The 23444-nt window shown below is 43.1% G+C and overlaps 1 protein-coding gene across 2 annotated transcripts; it reads right to left on the bottom strand.

Annotated features, from left to right (window-relative positions):
* Nucleotides 1-4599: 4599 nt before the first annotated feature.
* Nucleotides 4600-17119, bottom strand: GREM1 (gremlin 1, DAN family BMP antagonist). Of its 2 annotated transcripts, none has more exons than XM_036887581.2 (2): nucleotides 16981-17119; nucleotides 4600-8989 (listed from the first exon to the last, which is right to left on the bottom strand). In XM_036887581.2, the coding sequence occupies exon 2, from the start codon at nucleotides 8986-8988 to the stop codon at nucleotides 8434-8436; it is 555 nt and encodes a 184-aa protein (XP_036743476.2). In that variant the 5' UTR covers nucleotide 8989; nucleotides 16981-17119; the 3' UTR covers nucleotides 4600-8433. The 2 variants fall into 2 exon arrangements, with proteins under 2 accessions (XP_036743476.2, XP_036743477.2); XM_036887582.2 differs by lacking the exon at nucleotides 16981-17119 and adding an exon at nucleotides 16359-16465.
* Between the last annotated feature and the right edge of the window lie 6325 nt (nucleotides 17120-23444).

The raw sequence follows: 23444 nt of genomic DNA on the forward strand, positions 1-23444 counted from the left end.
TAAGAAGAGATCCAAGAAGCAAAAACAATATGTATCTACTTAAAAGCCCATCCCAAATTTAACTTCTGTTCTCATTGTCATGTAGTAATACACTTCTACATTCAAGGAATCAGAACTGGTACTTGTGGAATGAATTGTCTGTAAGGCAAGTAAAGCTCATTTCCATTGGTCTCTTGCTACATTGTTTAGTGATAAATACACAGAATAAATGAAGTGGTTTTAGTCATAAATAAAAGATGGTAATCGCTAGTCATGAGAGAAATGCAAATTAAAACCACAATGAGATATCACCTCACACCAGCAAGGATCGCCACCATCCAAAAGACGAACAACAACAAATGTTGGCGAGGTTGTGGAGAAAGGGGAACCCTCCTACACTGCTGGTGGGAATGTAAGTTAGTTCAACCATTGTGGAAAGCAATATGGAGGTTCCCCAAAAAGCTCAAAATAGAAATACCATTTGACCCAGGAATTCTATTTCTAGGAATTTACCCTAAAAATGCAGCAGCCCACTTTGAAAAAGACAGATGCACCCCTATGTTTATCGCAGCACTATTTACAATAGCCAAGAAATGGAAGCAACCTAAGTGTCCATCAGTAGATGAATGGACAAAGAAGACGTGGTACATATACACAATGGAATAATATTATAAGAAGAAAACAAATCCTACCATTTGCAACAACATGGATGGAGCTAGAGGGTATTATATTCAGTGAAATAAGCCAGGCGGAGAAAGACAAGTACCAAATGATTTCATTCATATATGGAGTATAAGAACAAAGAAAAACTGAAGGAACAAAACAGCAGCAGAATCACAGAACCCAAGAATGGACTAAGTTACCAAAGGGAAAGGGACTGGGGAGGATGGGTGGGAAGGGAGGGATAAGGGCAGGGAAAAAGAAAGGGGGTATTAGGATTAGCATGTATAATGTGGGGGGGCATGGGGAGGGCTGTACAACACAGAGAAGACAAGTAGTGATTCTACAGCATCTTACTACGCAGATGGACAGTGACTATAATGAGGTTTGTGGGAGGGACGTGGTGAAGGGGGGAGCCTAGTAAACATAATGTTCTTCATGTAATTGTAGATTAATGATAACAAACAAACAAAAAAAAGATGGTAGACTCCTTTTTTGAGCATCAATATTGAAGCCTGTTTTTGTGATAATGTGGAACAGTGACAATGAAAATAATTATTTTAAATACCTTGAAATATCCAATTATTTTAACCTTCTGCCCTGTAAATTTGTTGGTGCAGCAAGAGGAAGTGGCCACTGGCAATCCTCTATATAGTTTCCACCATTCGGATCATTGGAAGGGGCTTAAAGCCGGCTTAAATCAGGCCTTTATCTTTTTCCACTTAAACTGCAACCAATGTAGAGGTTAGGGATGCACACTTCAGTGATAAAACTATAAAGATATTCAAAGAAGAAATTAATATTAAAGTCAGGAGAGTGATTATTTTTGCGGTGAGGAAAAGGGTTAAAATTGTTGGGGGCATAAAGGGAGCTTTGGAAGAGACTAGAAAAATTCTATTTCTTAACCTAATGGTAGTTATAAGGGTGTTTGCCTTATAACACTTTGTTGTAAGTTTTGCAATCAGGAAATGTGACTCCTCCAACTTTGTCCTCCTTCTCCAAGATTGTTTTCACTATTTTGGGTCCCTTGGATTCTCACATAGATTTTAGGATCAGCTTGTCCATTGCTGCAAAGAAGCCAGTTGGAATTTTGATGGAGATTGTATTGAATATTTGAAGCAATATTAATTCTTCTGATGAACACAGGATATATTTCCATTTATTTCGGTGTCCTTTAATTTCTTTAAACAATGTTTTCTAATTTTCAATGTGCATGTTTTATTTATTCCTATGTACTTTACTCTTTTGGATGCAGTTGCAAATGGAATTATTTTTTAATTGCATATTCAGGTGTTTTCATTGCAGTGTATAGAACACAATTTTTATATAATGATTTTGTATCCTGCAACCTCAATGAGCTCATTGAATAGCTCTTGCTATGGTCAGAATGTTTCTGTCCGCCCTCCTGTCCCCTTCCTCCCGACCCTAAATTCCATATTCTGAAATCCTAAAGCCCAAAGATGATGGTATTTTTAGGGGTCTTTGGGATGTGCTTAAGTCACGAGGGTGGAACACTTATGAACAGGATTAGTGCCTTATAAAGAGGTTCCAGGGAGCTCTCTGCCCCCGTCCACCTATGAGGATACTACAAGCCTGGGACCCAGAAGCAAGCCCTCGCCTGACCGTGCTCTCACACTTCCAGCCTCCAAAACTCTAAGAAAGAAATGTTTGTTGTTTGTAAGCTCCCCAGTCTGTGGTATTTTGTTACGGTGGCCTGAATGGACTAAGACAGCTCTAATACTTCTTTTGTGAATTCCTTAGGATTTCAACATACAAGATCATGTCATCCGAAAATAGAAATAGTTGTATGTAATAAAATGTTGAAATCATTCTCTCCCTCTCCCCAGGATTTATTATTGCTGCTGTATGTTGTTGTTTGTTCCTTTGTTTTAGTGACTTTTCTGAACTGATTCTGTGAAGTCTGAAATTTTTTGTTGTGGGTGGCTACTGAAGTCCCTGCTTGCTTAGTTGAGCTGTCAGCTAATGGTTTAACAGTGACTTCTTTCAACATTTGGGACGGGTACATCCACCCGTCTTCACTGAGGGGCTCTGCGCAGATGTCGGGGCACGTCTTCAACACTCAGCCAGGCAGTTGGCACCTTGGTCTTGCCTTTGCCTTCTGCTTATGCAGAATCTCAACGTCAGCCTGAGATAAGAGTTTAGGGCCTTCTCAGATTCTTCCTAAGAATGAGCCCAGTCCGAGGCATGCTCACAGCCCTATGTATGTATTTGGCCTTCTAGATTCCCATGAATATGTTAGGGGTTTTCAAAGCCAGAAGGAAATCTCATTTCCCCAACGCTGCCTTTTAAGCTTTTTGTTCAGCCTATTGGTTGCCCCAACTGCTATCCACTGCCTCAGGCAGCCATGAAAATAATCAAATGCCTCTAATTGTTTTCAATGAGGTTTTTCACACTGGGCAGCTTCCAGTCAGGTCAAATAAAGAGAGCCTTGCAAGTGGAACCTCCAGAAACCAACCGACAGGTCAAATAATGACATTTCTCTGAGTATTTGTCTTTGAAGGAACTCCAGTCCCAACCTACCCCTTCCAGTGGCTGTCAGATTGCTGGTTTTCTCTATAATTGCAGCTCTTAGTTTTCAAGGCTCCCATGGAACCAGAAAGGAAGGCTGAGAACAAGGCAAGTTACAGTATCACAGTGCTCATTGTTCTTACAGATTCAGACTTCTTCTGAAATAAATGCTCCCCAGAGTGCAGCAGGCCCTCATAACTTCCAGAGTTCTGAAAAGTTGATTCTATTTTTGCCAGTTTCTCATTGGTTTTCTTGGGAAGAAAATTTTCTGAGCTCCTCATTCCAACATTTGCTGATGTCTGGCCTCATACTTTTTCTTTCTAACCTAGAAGGCCTTTCTGTATCTAGTGCCCTTGCCCTGTTCAGGTATCACCTCTTGGGCATGACTGTTGCTTCTCAGAGGGCACTGTCTTCTTGGTCCTCACTGCCATCTTTGCCTTCCATGTGCAAGGAGGCTGTGACAGAACAAGATGTTGCAGGGAGGCTTGGACGCTTCAGAGCCACAAGTCCTGGTGACGCCAGCTACAGTCTCAGGGGAATCTTAATCAACAGATGTGAACAGTCAAGAATTCAATCTGTTTTTACAGTGCTGTGTTCTGTCCTTAAGAAGACTGATGTAAGTTGCAAATCTCACAATTTTGCCTAGTATTTATGGGCACAGGGGCTATACTAAGACCAGATGAGTTCACCTCCTCCGAGCAGTGATAATAATGGTACACATGTTGTTGAGTTATTATGAAGATTAAGTAGGAAGCAATTCAAACAAAATCCTTAGCATAATGTCTGGCAAAAACACTCCATACATATTTGCTGGGATTTCCATCATCATAGTCCAAATACCAACACCTAGTAGAAATTCTATATTATATGCCCAACTAGGAAGTTACCTCAGAAATCCACTAGTTCAATTGCATACCTAGGACAATAACTCACTTTACCTCACATTCCCTATCAAATAGTATCTAGCATGTGTTTTAATATTTCCAAGGGCAGGAAGTTCACCCTCTCAAAGGCAGCTCATCATATTGCTGAATCACTGTCATCATTAAAAAGCTCTTCCTTCTACTGAGCCTAAAATCTTTCTCCCATTTTTCCCTCCAACACCTCAAAGTAAAGCTATTACCTTTTCTGTATGGCAATTCTTCCACTATCTGAAGGCTTCTTGTAACCCTTTCTAGCTCTTCTTTCTAGCTTTGGGGAAGAGGTTGGTACTTTCCATTGTACACCAGCTTTCATTGCCTCTAACTGCCACGGCCTGAGGTGTCCTACTGAAATCAAGCAGGATCTAGAAGGTCTAAGTGGAAGAAATAAATTCCCACTGACATCACAAGAGACCTGTTATCTTCCTACCTCCCTTCCCATAACAAGTGAATCTCTACCCCCCCCACCCCCCAACCTGTGAACACTACCAGTTAAACACATACACACACAAAGAACAGAGGTTCAATTTATTGGTTACTCTTTGGGAAAGGTCATATAGAACAAAATTAGGTGAAATTAAGTTCTAGTTACAGATTCATAAAACTTTGCTTTAAACCAAATTAGTTTTTAGGCGAGACTATCAAACCCCTTTTTCCTCATACACAGCAAAGTACCACAGTCATTGTCTATATAATCCTCTGTTTTTAAATGATTAAAGCAGACATAGTACATAATGCAGTTGATATTAAATATCTTGAGAATGACAAATCAATAGAACTACTTTCACTCAATTAACTAGTCATTTACAAATGTTCTGTACATACATTTTTCATTTTAGATTTTCTCCTTAAAAGGACTTGTGACTATTCATTATTATCTACTATTTGTATACACACATCATAAGTCTTCCAAAATAACATTTAAAATCTTTCTTAATATTGCCTCAGAAATGTTAACCTTTAAGGAACATTCAATTAAAAAAATAAAAGCTTAGGTCTTGACTCTGTAATGCACGTTCAGATGTGCCAAGATTTTATTGTTTCCCTCTGACCTGATAAAGGCCTTCAACAACGTACAATGTGCCAGTTTCTTTTTTGCTCAACTCAGAGGAAGTCAAAGAATGGAGAAAAAAAAAAATGCTTGAAATCACAGTGACCAAAGGATTTGAATTAATAATTACATTAAATAACCATAACTTTTTGTTTTAACTATTCACATTCCACACAGTGGAAATTATCTTTTCCTCCAGATTTTTCACTTACATTTTTAACTTTGAAGAACTACAATAACAAAAAACAACTTATAGACTTGCAGGATGTGTGTTTATCTCTTTTAATGCCAAGCACAAAGCATACATCATGAAATTCATATTTGGTGTCTGGTGTTATTTTAATTGGAAAGATCGAGATCACAAATATTTTGCCATAAAAAGAATTCTAATATAATAATGAAAAAAACATATTACATCATCAGTGATTCCAATACAATATGTAACAGACATGGCACTTTCAATAAACATTGGAAGACACACCATACTCACTCTAGTCTTAATATAGGCACAGTAAGAAAAGCAGACATTTCCCTCTTTGGCTAGTGCTGTGTTTTTAGGGTAGTTTGCTGCTGATTATCCCAGTGAAGTTCATTTTGAGGAAATTCTCTTTACTTAAGCCAAATCTGACTTACATGCAAGACTGTGGTACAAGCTACTAAAAGGAGATTACCGTTGCCAACTTAAGTCATCTCATTTTAACAAAATTGCATGCTTGTGGCAGAGTTAAAACAACAAGAGAAATTCAGTGTCTGCTAGTTCTGAATGTCATTTTTCCTCTCTGGTGTGGTTTTAGATTTTCAGCTCCTTCCCCTTTCTTTTCCTTTCCCTCACCCTTAAAATCTGGCTTAGCATTTGCGTGTTTAATTAACTCCATTCTGTGCCTTATTGTTGGAGGATGTGCATGATAGAAAGACTTAGGGTGGGGCATACAGTGTATATGAAATGCACAGACTATGTGTTCCCACAAATTCACCTAGTATAGAATCATCAGTAGTGAGTTTAAATGTTTTAAAATTAGACCCGATATTTTGGGTGTTCATGAGGACTTCTGCCTCAAAGTATGGTTCCTGTTTAAGTTGTTTGACGGAGAGCCCCGGACCAAAACAAAAATAAAATAAAAACAGCCCCTTTAGTTGCAATGGTTCTTTGAATGCTGGAGCCTTGGTGGGAAACTGAAATGCAAATTGATGGCATTTGTTTCCCATGGTACATGTGGCTTGGCTCATGAGGCTGAGAAGATACATGGTAAAAAGAGGGGGACGGGTGGGGGTGGGTTACATATAAAACAGGTTAGCCAAATCCAAAATGCAGTAAGGTTCACCCATCCTGCACTTTGGCCATTAGATAAATGCAAACTAAGCTTTGGGAGTAGCCCAGGTTTAGTCAGAGGATGCCTCTACCAGTAGGTTCTGAATACTTATGATATCACTTGAGACCCACTAGAAGAGAGACATTTAAATTACCCAAGGTCCCTGATTTCTTAACTGGGGTTCCCCATTAGACCCTCAGACAGCAAAGGAAGATGGGGAGGTTATATCCCTTACTTATCCTCCCAGGCATTAAACTCTTCCTGAACCAGAGACAATCTCCTTCATTTCTTTACTCTTTTCTGCTCTCCAGCTCAATCTCTGAGCAATGGTTAAGATGAAATGACCCAAAATATACTTCTAATAAAAATGGAGCTAGCCCTAAACCTGGTTGTTCACTGACAGGTACACTCAGCAGAGGCAGAATTTTTATAACATAGGGCTGCGGCTCTCAGAAGCATCACATAGAAATAATGACCTAAGGAAGAGGTGATTATAACCAAGCAAAAGGAAAGATATTAGGGTCTTCTGCTTATGAGGTCTTTGTTCTCTTCCTATCCCTTCACAGGAAGCTCCGAACACACTGACTGTCCCCCTGAGGGCCAAGCAGGAGGAGCTGTATGGTTTCCCTCACTCACTCGGTTCTGAGAATAAGAGGGTCAATGTTTATGTTTTAAGTTTGGTGCAGGCATACCTTGGAGATATTTTGGGTTCAGTTCCAGACCACTGCAGTAAAGCGAAAATCACAATAAAGTGAGTCGAATGAATTTTTTGGTTTTTCAGTGCATATAAAAGTTATGTTTACACTATGCTGTAGTCTATTAAGTGTGCAACAGAATTATGTCTAACAAAACAATGTACATCTCTTAACTAAAATAGATTTTATTGCTAAAAAATGCTAACCATCATTTGAGCTTTCAGCAAGTCATGATCATGGATCACAGATCCCCAGAACACATCTATTAATAATGAAGAAGTTTAAAATATTATGCCAAAATATGACACAGAGGTACAAAGTGAGTGCAGGCTGTTGGGAAAATGGCATTGATAGACTTGCTCAACACAAGGTTGCCACAAACATTCAATTTGTAAAAAACACATTATCTGGGAAGTGCAATCAAACAGCGTATGCCTGTATTGGGTTACAGCTGGCTTCTGATCACAGTGACAGCCAAAGTTAATGATTTTGTGGCGGTCTCATTTCTCCTCTGTTCACTTGGGTTCTGTTAAACACCAGGAAAAAACCACGCTACAGCAGGGTTCTCACTGTGTTTCAGAAATCTCCTTTCAAGACCCTGCACATGTCCCTACTGAATTTGCTGGGCCCCACGGGTCCTCACCCCCAGTCCCACTGACCCTTCTCTCACGCCCCTCCTTCTTGCCCTTGCCCACACCAGCCTCCCCCAGAGTCCGGAGGGTCTTCCCCAAATAGGAAACATTTACCTCTGTGGTTAAGCGCGTTACTTTAGAACCCTTAGCAGAAGGGGAATTGGACTGAAATAGTCACTGAGATCCTAAGGAGGGATGGGCTGTGGAAGGGAGGAAGTAAGCACAGGTTGAAATGCCTTTTCCAAGTCTCAGGCAGCACTAAAATAGGTCTTTTGCCCACAGAGTAACCTCGTGCATTAACATTCTTTCAGCGGGGAGGTTCTCATCCCCAGGTGGGCACATAGAAGAGAGGAGAGCCAGACAACAGCCCTGCCCCTTCCAAGTGCCTCAGCTGGTGTGGGCTTTCTGTGCCATCCCCATGGACATGCGTGCATTTACACACTAGAAGTGCCCTTCAGCAGAGACCGTGCTTCCTCTGGAGTCTGCAACCACACACACCGTGCACACTCAAGCACGCAAACTACACACTAGCAGGCTCCTGTTGGGGGGCAGCTGGTGCTTCTTCTAGGGTTAAGCCAAGTAAGAGTCAGGTTGTTTTAGGTGTGGCTCGGGCCCGCCTGGGGCTGCAATCCCTAGGACAGGCTGGGTGTACCTGGCTTAATCCAAATCGATGGATATACAGCGACACTGCTTCACACGCGTGACCCTCTTCTTCTTGGTGGGTGGCTGTAGCTCTGGACAGTTGAGCGTGACCATCATGGTGGTGAATTTCTTGGGCTTGCAGAAAGAGCAGGACTGGAAGGAGCCTTCCTCCTTCCGGATGTGCCTGGGGATGTAGAAGGAGTTGCACTGGCCATAGCAGAAGCGGTTGATGATGGTGCGGCTGTTGCAGCCCTCCTCGTGGATGGTCTGCTTAAGCGGCTGGGTTTTGCACCAGTCTCGCTTCAGGTATTTGCGCTCGGTCACATGCAGGGCCTCCTGGCTGGACTCCAGCACCTCCTCGCCTGGCATGGCAGTGCCACGCCCTTGGCCCCGCCCACGGTTCCTGGAGCCCGGCTGCTGGGGAGACTGAGTCTGCTCGGAGTCATTGTGCTGGGCCTTGTCTGGCGGGGGGATGGCACCTTGGGACCCTTTCTTTTTCCCTTCAGCGGTGGGCAGCAGGGTCCCCAAGAGGAGCAGCAGGGCTCCCACCGTGTAGGCGGTGCGGCTCATGCTAAAAGAGGGAAGTGCAGAGAAGGGAGAAGCAAAAATGGAAAAGTTAATTAATTAATAACCCTAGTAACACCAGTTAACATTTTATCAGACACTTGCTAAACACTTTGGGTAAAGTATTTCATTTACAGTATCTCTGTCTCTATCAGATTCTCAGTATCTCTATGATTAGGCACCACTATTCCCCATTACCCTCTGGGCCACCAGGCCATGCAGTAGCTTGCCCAGGGTCACACAGAGCCGAGCTCGTCATGGCATGCACTCCAGCAGGAACTGCTTTCTGGATTCTGGCACCAACTATATTTCCCTTTGTATTACGGTCACTTCACAGTGTTCATTCTTGCATTTGACAATATTTAGCAAGTTCCTACTTGCCAATGCCAGATTACCTTTACACGCGTCTGGGGAAACTTATTTTCTACCTGGTATTAAACAAGCTGAATCAGCCTCACTACCTGGAGGGCTCACCTGCCAGGAAAGACTCCCAGTCTTTCGTCCCCGACTGGCCCCAGTGCTTCCTGAGCTGTGCCTTGTCCATCTCGTGGACGTTTCTGAGATGGTTGCTGGTGGAGGAGGCCAGAAAGCAAGTGAAGAGGGGGAACACTTCACAGGCAGAGCAGGGCATGAAAAGTCAAGACTGAACTTCTAGTGGAAGTCCTGGGACAACAACCTGCTGTCTGACCTTGAGAAAAATCACTTTAAGCAAAGATACACATACCTTATCTTCAAGATGGGTTGTTCAGGTTGAAGCTGATATAAAGTGAAAGCAATCTGAGAACTAACAAGTGTACGGTGGGGCTGCAGACAGAATGAATTCCTTTACCAGAAAGATCACATAACTCATAAGACTCCTGGACTCTCACTCATTCTCATTTCTGAAGTGGGCCAGATATTCATTATATTATTCTTTATACCACAATACACACATTTTTCTACTCGCTCACGTGCATATGCATGCATATCTGTGTAAAATTTAGAAGGTAGAAAATGGGCACAAGAGAACAGGTATATGCAAATATTTACATTAATAAGTGTGAGAGGCACACTGAATAAACTGAGAGTGGATGATTATGGATGGGTCTGGAGTTAGAGATGGGTCAGAAAGGGAAATGGCATATGAACACTGGCAAAAAAAATTAAATAAGGGGGTTGGCAGAGGGAAAACTGACCCAAAAAAAACTCAAGAAGAAAACCCAGGAAAGCAAGCATAGAAAGAGGAAAAATTGATGAGTAGAGGGAGGAATGAGGAATGTAAATCAGAGAAAGGGGGACTACTCTAGAAGCAGAGTGCTCCAGGAAGGCAGGGCAAATGAAAGAAAGAAAAGGAAGTGGAGTGCAGGAGAAGCATGGTTTTAAAAAGGGGAGTGCAAGGGAGAAGCGTCAGTCTATTAAGATTGTCCTGGGACAGTGCTTCTCAAACCTCTGTGTTCAGTCACCTGGGGCTATGGTTCAAATGCAGATTCTAAATCAGGGCATCTGCCTTTCTAACAGGCTTTGAGTACCCTGGCCTATAGCCCCTGCAGCCATCGGGCACAAAGGGCAGAGGGAATGAGGAAAATTTGGAAGGGTTTTCTTTTCAGGGGGTGCAGTGTCAAATTCACAGCCTCCCTCCTCAGGCGATCACACCAAATCTGGCCTGAGTTCTGAGACTTTCCAGCCCCCACTATGGTTCTGAACCTAAGGACAAAGCTGTGAAGCACCCATTTCCCTGCTCTGCTCTGGACACCAGTATTACACATGATAACCAACAAGCACAATTCAATGGAAACCTTATCATGTCCCCCAAGGATCCGTACAGGCTGGTATTATTAGCTGAAGCAATTACTTTTCAAAGACAGAGGCAGTGTGGAATCTAATTATCTGCGGGGTAGCCCCTGTAAGTAAAGACCATGTAACCCTATGGATAACATCAAATTAAGATAATTAAATGTTAAATCTAAGATATCTTTACATGGCACCATCTTTCCACATTAACCTACTACTTTTTGGGCAAGCTCAAGTTTGGAGCTGATGATGCAACATGTAGCTCCTGACTGGACTCCCTGGCTTTTGTCTGTTTACATTTCAACATCCCTGTTCTTTAAACAGAGCCTTTTCACCTCAACAACAACAAAACTAATTTCCTTGTTTTGTCTTTAAAAAAATCACTCATGAGAAAAGCCCAGTTATAAAACAGCAGTGACTTTCTCCAGAGACCAGGATAACTTGAACCATGACAGTCCAGCCTCCCAGGCAAATATATTGGGAATTTGAGAAGCTTTCACACGTTTCTGCTATGTGTTCAATTTGGGGCAGGATCTAAACTAAAATTCAGTCTCTGTCCACTTAAAGAGGAGGACACAGGATAACCCTGGGTTCACCCCCACAATCTCCCTGCATCCCTACAAGTCAACCCTCCCAAAGCAAGACCCTCAGAGCCCGATATCAGAGACCAACTGAGACTTACTGGGAGTGTATGCTGACTGCATAAAACAGGTTCACATCATGGGGCCATGACCTCTCACAAACATCTGTCCGAAAAATGCAATTTTCTTTCCCCAGACCAACATAGGACCCTGTTTATATCAACTTGTCCTTCCTGGCAGTCTCACACTTGTCATTAACTAAATGCCTAGTCTGAGAGTCATAGGGCTTGTTCATCACCTTATCCTCAGTGCCTGGCACTGAGTGCACTTGTGTTAAATGTATGATTATGATGGACCACACGGATTTACAGACTTTCCGTTCTTTGCATTTTAAAATGTCTTCACATGTGCCAATGAGCAGCAGAGCCAATCTTTTTCATTTCTGATCCACAATATAGCAAACTCCTTCCAGCCTAGGGGGCTTCTTAATACTTTCCTTCCTTTTTCCAGGAAAACTCCAAAAAGCCACTACTTTTCACCTGGTCCCATGCAAAATGCTGCGGGTTTTATTTTCTAATTGAAGCCATTGTATTCACTATAGTAAAAACCAACAATAAAGCCATAAATTCAAAATGAGTCAACTGTGGTTTTCTTCTGGACAAGTTTTAATTTGGACAGACTTACTGTCCCTATGGGAGCCTGTGTAGCCCATGGCCAAAGGGGTCTAGAATGACAGGCCTTTTTTTTTTTTAAGAAAAGTAAATTTTTCACAAAATAAGATTTATTAGGTGTGGAAAATATTATAAAATGGTTTTTAATTTGAAAAAGCCAACTTTTTAAAAGATCTTCAGCACTTATTGTAAGGCTTTTGAGTTCTTAAACCTTTTAGCTAGTTATTTGGGGAGAAGTAAAAACCAACTTCAGGAATCTCAATCAACAAAGACCTCTGCTTCTTGGGGAACAGCAAAGCTCTGAAGGACTCTGCATATTCTGCATGAGTAAGAGTAAGAGGATGAGAACCATAACTAGTACTAGAACCAAGGTTCTGTCAAGTCGTGGTGGTCAATCACCCAACCCTCCCCACCACACACACCAAACTGGTCTTGATTACTCAGCACAGAAAGGAAGACTGTTCTGCTCTTGAAATCCCAATTATATTGCCACCAAACAAGCTGCACTTTTGTAGGTACCATAAACATGGAGGAAATCAAGATGTAAATTCCTTGAAGACAATTCTTTTCCACATCAACATCTAGCAGAGTGCCCCCTTATTAAAAATCAATCCAAATGCTAATCCAGAATTAGTTCCTATGAATGATCATTCATGTACAACCATGAGCTGTAAACAGTTTGGTATTCATGAAATGACCCACTCGCATCATTACATTAAAGCTGCACCTCATGGACCCGGAGTGCATCATGACACCCGCAAAGACCACCCTTTATTCTCTTTTGCAGACAATATTCTTCTTGTCAAGCCCTGCCTCAACTTCCCCTTAATGCATCTCTGCTTCTCCAAGTAATACACTCACATTTTCAAGGTGAGCTTTCTCTGCATCTGTTCTCTACCAGCAAGAACCACCCACCCTGACCTTTTTATCTCCTTTGTCTCTGTCCCTCCCTCCAAACCACTTGTCCCAGAGGACATATATATTCTCAAAGCAGGCCTTCTCTACCTGATACTTTCCTTCAGGTTTCCCATAGTGATCAACAAAATATTTGCACACAAAATAAGCCATATTAGTCACTTCTGTCATATGCAGATCATGGTGATTTATTCCAATAACCACAAGGCTCTACGAATAAAGTCATCTAATTCTGGAGAATAAGAAATAAAAATGCCATGCATAAACTGTTTCCAACATCATGATGTCTTTGGGAAAGTTTAGGCCAGCTCCTTCTGGCACTCTTCTTGACTTATTTCTCATCTTAGCTCACCAACCTGCTTATAATCAGTTAAATGGAGTGTTGAGTGGGAATTACAGTGAAGAGACAATGGTCAGCAAGCCGGATGCCTGTGCCTGAACCTTTGGTCAGTTCCACCTGATGAATGAAATTTTAGAAAGACATTCAGCAGGCATGACATCAAATTATTCTCCCAGATCAAAGATATTAATAATAGTAATAATGGGGTGACAGCAAATACTCTAAGTGTAGACCAGGTTTCTGAACAATCAATTCCTTTTCCTCAAGATGAAATCTTTGAGAAGGGAGAAGGTTATTTTTGAGTTGATCTTTAATTATTAAAAAGTAGTGAAAGGAGTCAACTTTTAGAAATTAAGTAGGAATTTCTTCAGAATATACTGGGCTGATTTTTCTTTTTCAGACAAGTTGCACCAAGAAGATAAGTTCATGGTTGGCAAACTAGTAGAGGATACAGCCACATCCTGTACATGACGCAAGTACCCTAACAACTGCTCTATTCTGAAGACCATTCAGGCTAACTCCAGCTGGGCCCGCCATCACCAGGGCAGGGAGGAGACCACCTGGTAGGTATCACAGGAGCTCTATGCTATTGGGGCATTTTTTTGGTGAAGTTAATGATTGCATACAATTCTTGCAGTCCACAGGAAACAAGTTAGAAAGTGATAAATATTAAATGCTCTTGAGCAGCACTACTGAGAGACAGCCCAGTTACAGAAACGTGTGTAGTAGTGAAGGATGTGTGTTAGTCCCTGTGCAAATGAGATTAGGGATTTAATTTCAAAAACACCCTGTAATATATCCTGGTGCCAATCTTATTGCCTTTCCCATTACCACCACTAGTAAGAAGAGTTACCTATATTTTTTAACCTTTACTCTGCCAGGCGTTATGCTAAATTCAGACAGAATTTTATAATTTATTTTTCACAATAAAATATGAGATTGATAATATTCCTTTTATCAGGGAATCCAGACTCAGAAAAGTTAGGAATCTGTGCAAGGTCACACAACTCTGAAGTGGGAGAGCCAGCGTTAGAGCCCAGTTCTGCCTACCCCCAAAACACATGTCCACTATTCTATGGATGCACAGCACAGTTTTTAAAAAGTGATATAGGAACTTGTTTCTAATGTAATAAAGTGTGAAAAATATTGTAACTCAAATAATTATCTAATTTGTATCTTCATGTTCACATGTGAAGAAAAAAATCTCTTGTACCAGGAATTACTGTTGTACTTTGCATTTCTAAGAGCATATGTTAAAACTAAAGAAAATTCCTTGCAGATGTAAGGCATGGACTGGAGCACTTGCCTGATCTGTGCCTTTCAGTTGGATGCTGCAGTCACCTTCCCATCTCCCCCACTTTCCTTTTCATAAAAGGTTTAGGTTTTTCCTTCTGTCCTTTACTCTGTTCTTAGACATGTTTCACAGCTTTGCTGTTGACAAGCATTTCTGGGGAGAGAGGTCTGTGACATAAAATTGTTTGACATTATATCATTCAATACTTAAACATTAAGACTGAGAGATTCAGTTTAGAAGACAAAGCAGATAGCTCTCTTTCAGAGATGTATAACTACTCGCATACAAACTATGTTAGCCAACTTGGATTTCATACAGATGGTGGGTTACCAAAACATTTCCCTCAAAATAAACTTTTAAGAAAATGGCAAACCTGTGAAATTACAGAGTTTACAGAAGATTTTAATTCCTACAATGACCTGGAGGTTAAACACACACATGCATGCGCACACACACACACACACACACACACACACACACACACACACACACACAGAAACTACAGTTCTAAACCCTTAAGTAATTATTAGTTAAAACTAAAGGTTGGACAGTGCAATTTATCCAGTGATAGTAACAAAACCACCCACTGCTGCAGACTTGGATGTGCCAGGAAGATGAGACTGTAGCTTTCTTAAGATCTTTCCCTTCATTGCTTTGAAATGTCCATCTCTTCAAGTCCCCCTGCCCAAGGAGGAGAGGGGAGGCGGGACTGGAAAGCCCTGGGGTGAAAGAAGACTCCTCACCCCGGATCGGGGTTATCTTAACCTCTTCTCCACTGTTTATTTAACTTGTGTGTTCAGCCAGGAGGAAGCCACTACGCTAGGGTCCCTGGGACAGCTTAAATCCCTAGTGACCCACTTAACACAATAGATTGTTTTAATCAACTCATGTCCTGGCACCATCTCGAAGGGGAAGGTAAACAGAGGCGCACACCACTTGGATCCGCTCGTTACAGCAGGAGATGCAACTACCTATCAACGGATGGTCACCTCTCTGTCTTGTAGCATTTAAGAAGAGATTTTAATTCCTAACTTCGAAGCTGTATTTCTGTCTAAAAGAGCTGGAATTCGGAGTAGGAGAGAAGAAGGCGGAGCCGGGTTCTGCCGGAGACCCCTTTCAGGCCAGCTCTGAGCGCGCGGGCATTGTAGAGCATCGGTCACCTCCTGCCTGCCCTCCGCCTCGCCCGGGGACCGTCCCCAGAGCCCGGCGCAGGGAAACGCCAGGCTGGGGAGCCCCCAAGACGAAGCTGGGATCGTAAGACAAGGCCAAGCCAGAGAGGTGGCGCATCTGTTCTGCCCACGCCTTAAGTCTACAAACAACTCCTCGCCTGCAAGGTGACAGCCCCGACGCCCCCAGTCCGCCACCCGCCGTCCTCCCGTCCTTGCTCTGTAAGCTACAGAGGTGTAAGCGAGGTGAGCAAGGCGGGGAGCGAGGACGGGGGACGACCTCGGCGTCCGAGCCGGGGACCAGCCTCCCGCCACCAGTCCGCGTTATCCGTCTCTAGCGAGGAGCAGCGAAGAGAGGCTGGGGTCTCTAGTACACAAATTAAGGGGTTCCCGAGGGAGTGAGACCTGGCGGGTTGTCGTCCGCGGTTCAGCCGAGGGGTGCGTGGGGCGGGGAGAAGCCAAGAAGAGAGATCGCAGCGCCCCGAGTGCACAGCCAGCACGTGGGTGTGCGCGGTGTTCGCGGTGTGAGCGCAGCGGGCTCGCGGGACTCCGCAACCGGGACCGCGCACCGCACGCAGTGTCCCGTTACCCAACCCCCGCGTGCCCGCCGCGCCGAAAACCTCGGAGTCTCCATCTCACCGTTAAATGGATAAATGAACCCATCTCTGATTCTCCGGATCCTCCAGCCCGCTACAGGATCATTCACGGCACTCGCCGAGCATCTCCAGACGTCCCCAGCCCCCGCGCCGCGTCTCAAACACATGGAACCCTCCCAATGCAACTTGCCTGGCCATCTGCTACAGAGCCGCAGGTTCGGGCTGCTGCCCACTGCACCGGCTCACCGTCCCTCCGCTCCTGTGCCCCGGCGGCCCGGGATCCGCGCGCCCGCGGTGCGGGCACATCTGACAGGCGCGGCTGCCACTCGCACCAGGAGCGCATTGGCGGGGCTCCAGGAGGGGGAAACAGGGTGCGGGGAAATGGCCGTAGCTCTTGACATACTCTTTCCCAGCCTTTCTCGCGCAAGGTTAAGCCACAGCAACCACGACCTTGGCAGGAAGAACCGCGCAATACTTCTTCACGGTTCGCCCCAAGGAACCGCGGAGCCTCGGATAGCACGCACAGAGGGCTGCCCGGCCTCACCGCGCCGAACCCGGGAGTCGTTGGCAGAACCCTGAGCGCGCGCGCGTGCACACACACACACACACACACACACACACACACACACACACACACACACACACACGGCCGCCTTTGCTCTCACCTGTCAGTGCGGCGGTGTTAGGGGCCTGCGCTCTCGACGCGTGGCTCGGTGTGCGGCCGCGGCCCGAGCCGGCCGGGCTCTGAGGGGTCAGCCGGACGGAGAGTAAAGCTCTCGTGGCGCACTGGGTCGCCCGGTCAGCTGAGGGCGCACCGAGTGAGGGCCATCGCGCCGTCTCCCGTTTAAATGCCGGCGGCCGAGCGCGGCGCCCGGGGACGCGCTTCTCCATTGGCCAGGCGCCGCCGCCGCCGCCGGACCCGCTATCCGCCCCCTTTCCCGGTACTGCCTCCGCCCTCCGCACCCCTCCTACCTCCTCGCGGGGTCCCCTCTCCGCCTGCCTAGCCTCTTTGTCTGCTCCCCCCGCCCAGGCCGGCTGGGAGAGGTCACCCCAGGGAACCGCGCCTGGAATGCACAGCAAATCACATTTTCCGCTCCCGTTGGAGGGGGAAGCGCGGGAGGAAATCCCCCCGGCTCCCGGCCCCTCATTCCTCCTCCGCCCCAGGCCTGGGCTTTTCCCCCCACCAGCTCCGCTTCTCCGGCGTCGGCCCCGCGACGCGCTCGATCGCGGAGACTGCACTGGGGAGAGCAAGATCCCGTGGGGTCGTGGCAGATTAGGCGATTCTTCCCCGGTGGAGCGAGCGGGACTGCAGGACTCTGGTTGAGAGGTCGCTGCGGCTCCGGCGCGGCTCCTCCCGAGGCCCCCAACTTCTAGGGCGCTGACCCCGGCGCCCCCGTTAACCCCGGCGGGCTTGCCGGCCGCCAGCAGGAGCCTGTCGCCAACATGACACCCTCCTCTCCCCTCTCCACGGGTTCTTTCAGCTCAGATCCTGGCGGCCTCGGCTGTGAGTGTACAGAAGGGGGTAACGGAGGAACGACAAGACCTACAGGACCCGCACAAGTCCAGGTTTCCATTCCTAAGCCGTCTTAGAAAGGGAGAGAACAGTCTCTAGGAGGAAAGAGGTTTTCTGTAGCACGTAAAAGATGAATAAATCAGAAAAGTAAAACGTCAGACGAGGAAATAACCTCCCAGAAATTTAAGACAAAAAACCTACGTACGTGAAAAACTGATGTCACATTCTGTATTCATTACTGAAAACCCGATGAATAGTGGCGAACATACCAAGTGCATAGTTTTCGAAAGATGAGCACTTTTCATTTGTTCTCTTAGCTTGAAAATTGGTTCCTCAAAGAGGCCGTAAATTTTGTGTATCGAAGTTACAGCCCGTGCAAAAATCAACCCGGCTGGAAGGTCTGCAGACCGGCTCCATCAACCAGTCAGATGATGACTTTAAAAAAAAATTTGTTGTAGAAGGAAATTTGAAGGTGTCCGTACCGACTAAAGCAAAATAAACAAAACAATGAAACCCATCAAAGGTACTTATACAGCATTCGTGATTTAAGTGTTTGGCTAAGAAAAAACAAAACCCTCAAAAGCGTGACTTTCCTCTTCAGGCAGGCATTAGGCAGAGGGGACAAGAAACGCTGAACATCTCCTAGGTGCTGTTAGGAACTTAAAATCGATTTTTCACAATAAATGAAACAAGAAGGAAGTCTGCATTAAATCACTATCCAGAGAATCTTCATCATCTGAATGTTTTTTTGTTTGTGCTATTGGCAGATTCTGCTCAAGAACTCAATGTTGCACTTCAAATGTTTTCAAAATTTTTTGTGTTAAATCATCCCATGAACCATAGTTTGTAGTTGAGTTGCCTGCAGGGTGGGAATATTCAACAGGACTTGAAGATGTCCTCCTGGAGTGGGCTGCAGGAGAGATAGGTAGTCAGAAAGACACAAAATACTTAGGCAAGTAACTTCAGCCAGAGCCCACCACAAATGTATAGGAGCCAGCTGTTCTCTGTGTGTGTAAACTATTTCACCAAATAAAAGGGAGCGTATTTTACAAATGGATTAACTCCTTCTCATCTAAAATCAATGCTTTAGTCACTATTTCCCAAGACTCTTAGACTGCCCCAAATAAAAATACAGAGACAGACCTTAACCTCCTGAATTGGAAGTGATTACTTAGGAGCCCTAACACTGTGGCTCTATGTATCTCAATCTCTATCTAGTAAATGTCGTTAATTGCTATGATCCCTCTTCAGGGGACTTCTCAGACAGCAATAGAAACACTCACCTCCCCACCCCAGACCCCACAACTCTCCATCCCATTGCATGGTGTCATTTTTTTTTTTTCATTGTAACTTATCTCTCTCTGATATTAGAATATAACTTCATGAGGGTGGGGACTTTATCTTTGATTACTCTAAGCACATAGAATACAAAGTGTCTAACGCAGAATTAGGATTCATTAAGTAGTTGTGAACTGGGAATGTTCAGCATTAACTACATTAATCAACTGAGCTGAATTCAAAGGCTATAACCATCATGAATATGATAAACACGAGCCCTCACCCTCACAGAATTTATGGTCTAACATGTTTGTAAATATTTATACAGATATCCAAGTTTTTGCCTCTTATTTGTGTTTCCACAGCTCTTAATCAGTCACTGCAAATCATTATCCAATCAGGATCAAGGCATAAGAGTAAAAACTCTTCAGACTTCTTTAACCACAGTTACATAATTGAAACCTGCTCGTAGTAAGAGGGGGAAGTTGTGGAATGACTCCATGTAGTCAAAGTTAAAATTTGGAATCTGAGTTGCCTAAACAGTGATCACTAAGCGATTTCACTTACAGAAAGTGCTTTCAAATTACTTTGAGGCTGCTGTGAGAAGTATGGATCCTACTCAGCTACTGGTTTGCAAAAGGAAAGTTCATTTCTCTTGTTTTGTTTACCTATTTATAGAAATAGAATGTGTTTGTCCCCATCTAACTCCCAAGATCCTAAGAGAAGGCTGCTCTGTGTTCGGGGAAGAATTTTGAAGGCCTCTGTAAGAATGCTTTCTGTTTAGACCTTCAAAAGCTGTGTATGACTGTTCAGCTAATTGCAGAGACTGTGTATGCCATCTTGCATTGTATCGAAAGGAATAAAGCCCTTTACTCATTTGGAACTGAGCTTGTATGCCTTTGCTAAAGAAAAAAAAAATGTGATCATGAAACTGACAGTGCTTAAAGAGAAAGATATTTCCAACTGTCAAATAACAGTGAGATGATTCAAATCCAGAATAGAACTGTCTTATAAATTTAATATGAAAAAAAACTCCATAAGTAATCCCATAAGAGTTGGCAAAGCCCAAGACAAAGCACTGCACAAAAGAAGAAACCTGAATAGTCAATAAACATGAAGAGATGCTAGATTATATTCATAAATTGGGGAAATGCAAACTGAAATAAGATTACCTCCCTTATCTAGCAGATTACAAAAGATTTAAATCTTCCATATTCAGCATTGAAAAGGCATGGAGAAGCAGGTACTTGAATGCATTAGCAATGAGGGTATAAACTGGTGCAGCAATGTCAGAGAATAATTTGTCAAAATGTGATAAAATTAAACATGCCGCTAGATTACCACCCAGCCATTCCACTTCTAGGAAAGCACCTTAGAAGAACTTGAGCATGTATGCATGAAGACCAGGAAGCTTATGAGCACTTTTATCACAGTATTGTTTATAAGAACCTTAGTGTCCATCAACAGGAGTAGGAGAAGGCATAACCAATTATTTTATTCATATACCATAATATTTACTGCTGTTAAAAGAAATGGATTAGATTTCTAAATTTCAGCATAGAGCTCAAAAATACAGTGATGTTTGGAAAAAAAAAGTAAGTTGCAAAATGATACAAGCAGTATGACACCATTATGTATATTTTGTAATAAACATATAAAGCAATAGCATAAACTGTTTATGAAAACATATGTGTTCATATAAATGTAGAAGTAATGGATTGGAAACTAGACCTTTGATGGTGCCCACCAGAATGGAGTGGGAGAGGGGCTTTGATTGGGGATGGAAGACTTTTTAAAACACATTCAACTTTATAATGCTTTTAAAATTTTTATTTTAAAAAATCTTGAATCTAATATGACAAAACTGACAATTTAATTCCTGGATGATGGGTACATGAATATTTGTTAGATTATGCTCTTTACAGTTTGGAAACATAATTTCTCAAAATTTAAAAAGAAAGAATCTGATCTTTCTATCATGATTTCAAGATTGTTTTTGATTATTTGGCACTGAGGACTTTTCTCTCCCATGTGTCCTCTGAAACCAACTCCAACCAAGGTAAGCATGTTTTCAGATCACATACAAGCTCTTATTGGTGTTTATATGTATGCCGAGCTGTCTGAGGGCTGACTCTTCACCTTGCTATTTACACATACGTGGTGAAACATTGACCAGTGTCCTATATATAAAAATGAATGTGTCCGTGAAAATTCTGAGTAATGCTGCTAAATACAAGCATATGAAAGCATGAATCATGCAGACCACTTTAATACAGTTTGGGCCTAATTCCATACAAGCATTTATTGTGTACACTACTTCCGCAGTGCAGTATGAAAAAGGCAAAAGCATGAAAACATGGACATGGTCCTTCACAGTTAGTATGTAGGTACTGAACTTGGAGTCAGAAAACTTAGAATAAATTCCTGACTCCTCCTCATAAAACAGAGTGCCCCTGAATTAGATATTTAAACCCTCTGAGCCTAAATTCAGTCATCTGTGTTCTAGGAATGATAATATCTACCTCTGGTAGATGATAGAATTAAGTAAAATAAGTTTCTGTGAAAGTGCCAGACACATGACACCTAATAAACAATGGTGTCTGTATGGATGCTGGAGTTCAGTTGGGAGCTAAAACAAAGATAGTGGAAATATACTATCAGCGCGGGTCATGTCTCACGTACCTTTGTGTTGATGGTGCATAATGCAGCGGATGCCACATAGTGGGTGGCTGAGAAAGCTAGTAAATGCCCCACTTGCATGGGGCACAGGGAGGAGGTGAGGGAGGAAGGGAAGGAGAGGAAAGGAGGGAGGGAAAAGCAAGGAAAAGAAAAAAAATGGAAAAAAGGAAGACAAGAAAGGAAAAGGAAAGGAGTGACACCATTCCAGTAAATGGCACCGAGACTTCTATTTGTGGTAAAACCAGCAAATGATATAAATACCCCCCAGAGGGGCACAGGCGCAAGAGCAAACCCTTCTGGCTCTCTTTTGCCTGCATCATAAGCATCAGTTTAACAAAAGTTAGAGTTCTCAGGATCTGAGAAGAGACAAGAAGATGCCTGAACGTGAAGCAAAAAAAAGCTGAAATTCCCCAGCCTGCAGAGGGCTGCTGGCAGAGATGAGGGCGGGAGACAAGACAAAGGCAGAGACAGAAGTGGAATTCTCAGCATAAATGTACATACCCGGTGCCTAATATAACAGAACCTGCTGGAAACGAGGCCCGCTCTTTGTCTGCAGGCTGGGTGACTCATGAAGTCTGAAACGTTTCTATTTGTTTTGAGCTCTTTGACATGACCTCACTCTTGGAAAAAATCGGATGGGGCTTTAATCAGTTATTGATTTTCTGCTTTCCCTTGGAGCTGGAGCTGCTGTGGTTCTTCATTTTCTACAGCTTTTTTAGGTATACTTTCCAAGAAAAGCTCATTCTACTGCAGTTTTAAATGCCAGGGCCTAAGAGAAGAGCTGCTGGAAGGACTTGTTAACTGAAGATCTCTCTGGATTACCCCATTGTCTTTGGCTTATTTTACTCATTTCCCTTGAGATCTCTGCTATTTACTAGGAGCCCATGTTTTAAGATTTACCTTTTCACTTTTGTGTACTTTTTTAAGGTATGGGAGATTGCATTGCGATTTTGCTCTTGCTTTAACTGTACTGGTTCATTACATCTTTTAAAAGATTGTATAACATTATAAAATATTTATAAACTTATCATAGGAAACTCGAGAAATAGAGAAAATACTAAGAAAGTAAAAATCTCCCATAATTCCACAACACCCAAATAACCATGTTTACACACACACACACACACACACACACACACACACAGCACATGCACACACATGATACATATATACATATATGGTATTCCCTCCAGTTATATAAAGTATGTGTGTATATGGATCTTAAATTGGCCCTATTAACTACCTAATATGTACCAAACACTAGGCTTTACATACATAGTCTAGTTTAATCTTTACAATAATCTCATGAAGTAACTACTATTAAGTGCTTTTTTTAAAGGTGAGGAAAGTGATGTCCAGGGAGTTTGTGTAAATGTCTCAAGGGCACGTAGCTATGTGAGACAGAAGAAGAATTCATAGCTGGTTGATTCCTATGCCCTTCCATTTACCTTCCACACTGTACACTGTGCAGTTAGAGTCTGCACTGTACCTTGTGTTAGAACTTATATGCAAGCACCATAATTACTCCACAAAAAAGCCCCCTAAATGCCATGTGATTTAAATAATCCACTAGCTGGTATCATCAAGACATTTAGTTGTATACAATATGAACATGCATATGAGAAAATGAGTTTGAATTCTGCATGACTTTACTTATAA

The sequence above is a fragment of the Manis pentadactyla genome, chromosome 11, assembly GCF_030020395.1.
Source record: "Manis pentadactyla isolate mManPen7 chromosome 11, mManPen7.hap1, whole genome shotgun sequence".
In the NCBI taxonomy this organism is placed as follows: domain Eukaryota; kingdom Metazoa; phylum Chordata; class Mammalia; order Pholidota; family Manidae; genus Manis; species Manis pentadactyla.

Excerpts from the sequence above, each read along its gene's own strand:
- GREM1 (XM_036887581.2), bottom strand. The coding sequence starts at position 8,988 with ATGAGCCGCACCGCCTACACGGTGGGAGCCCTGCTGCTCCTCTTGGGG.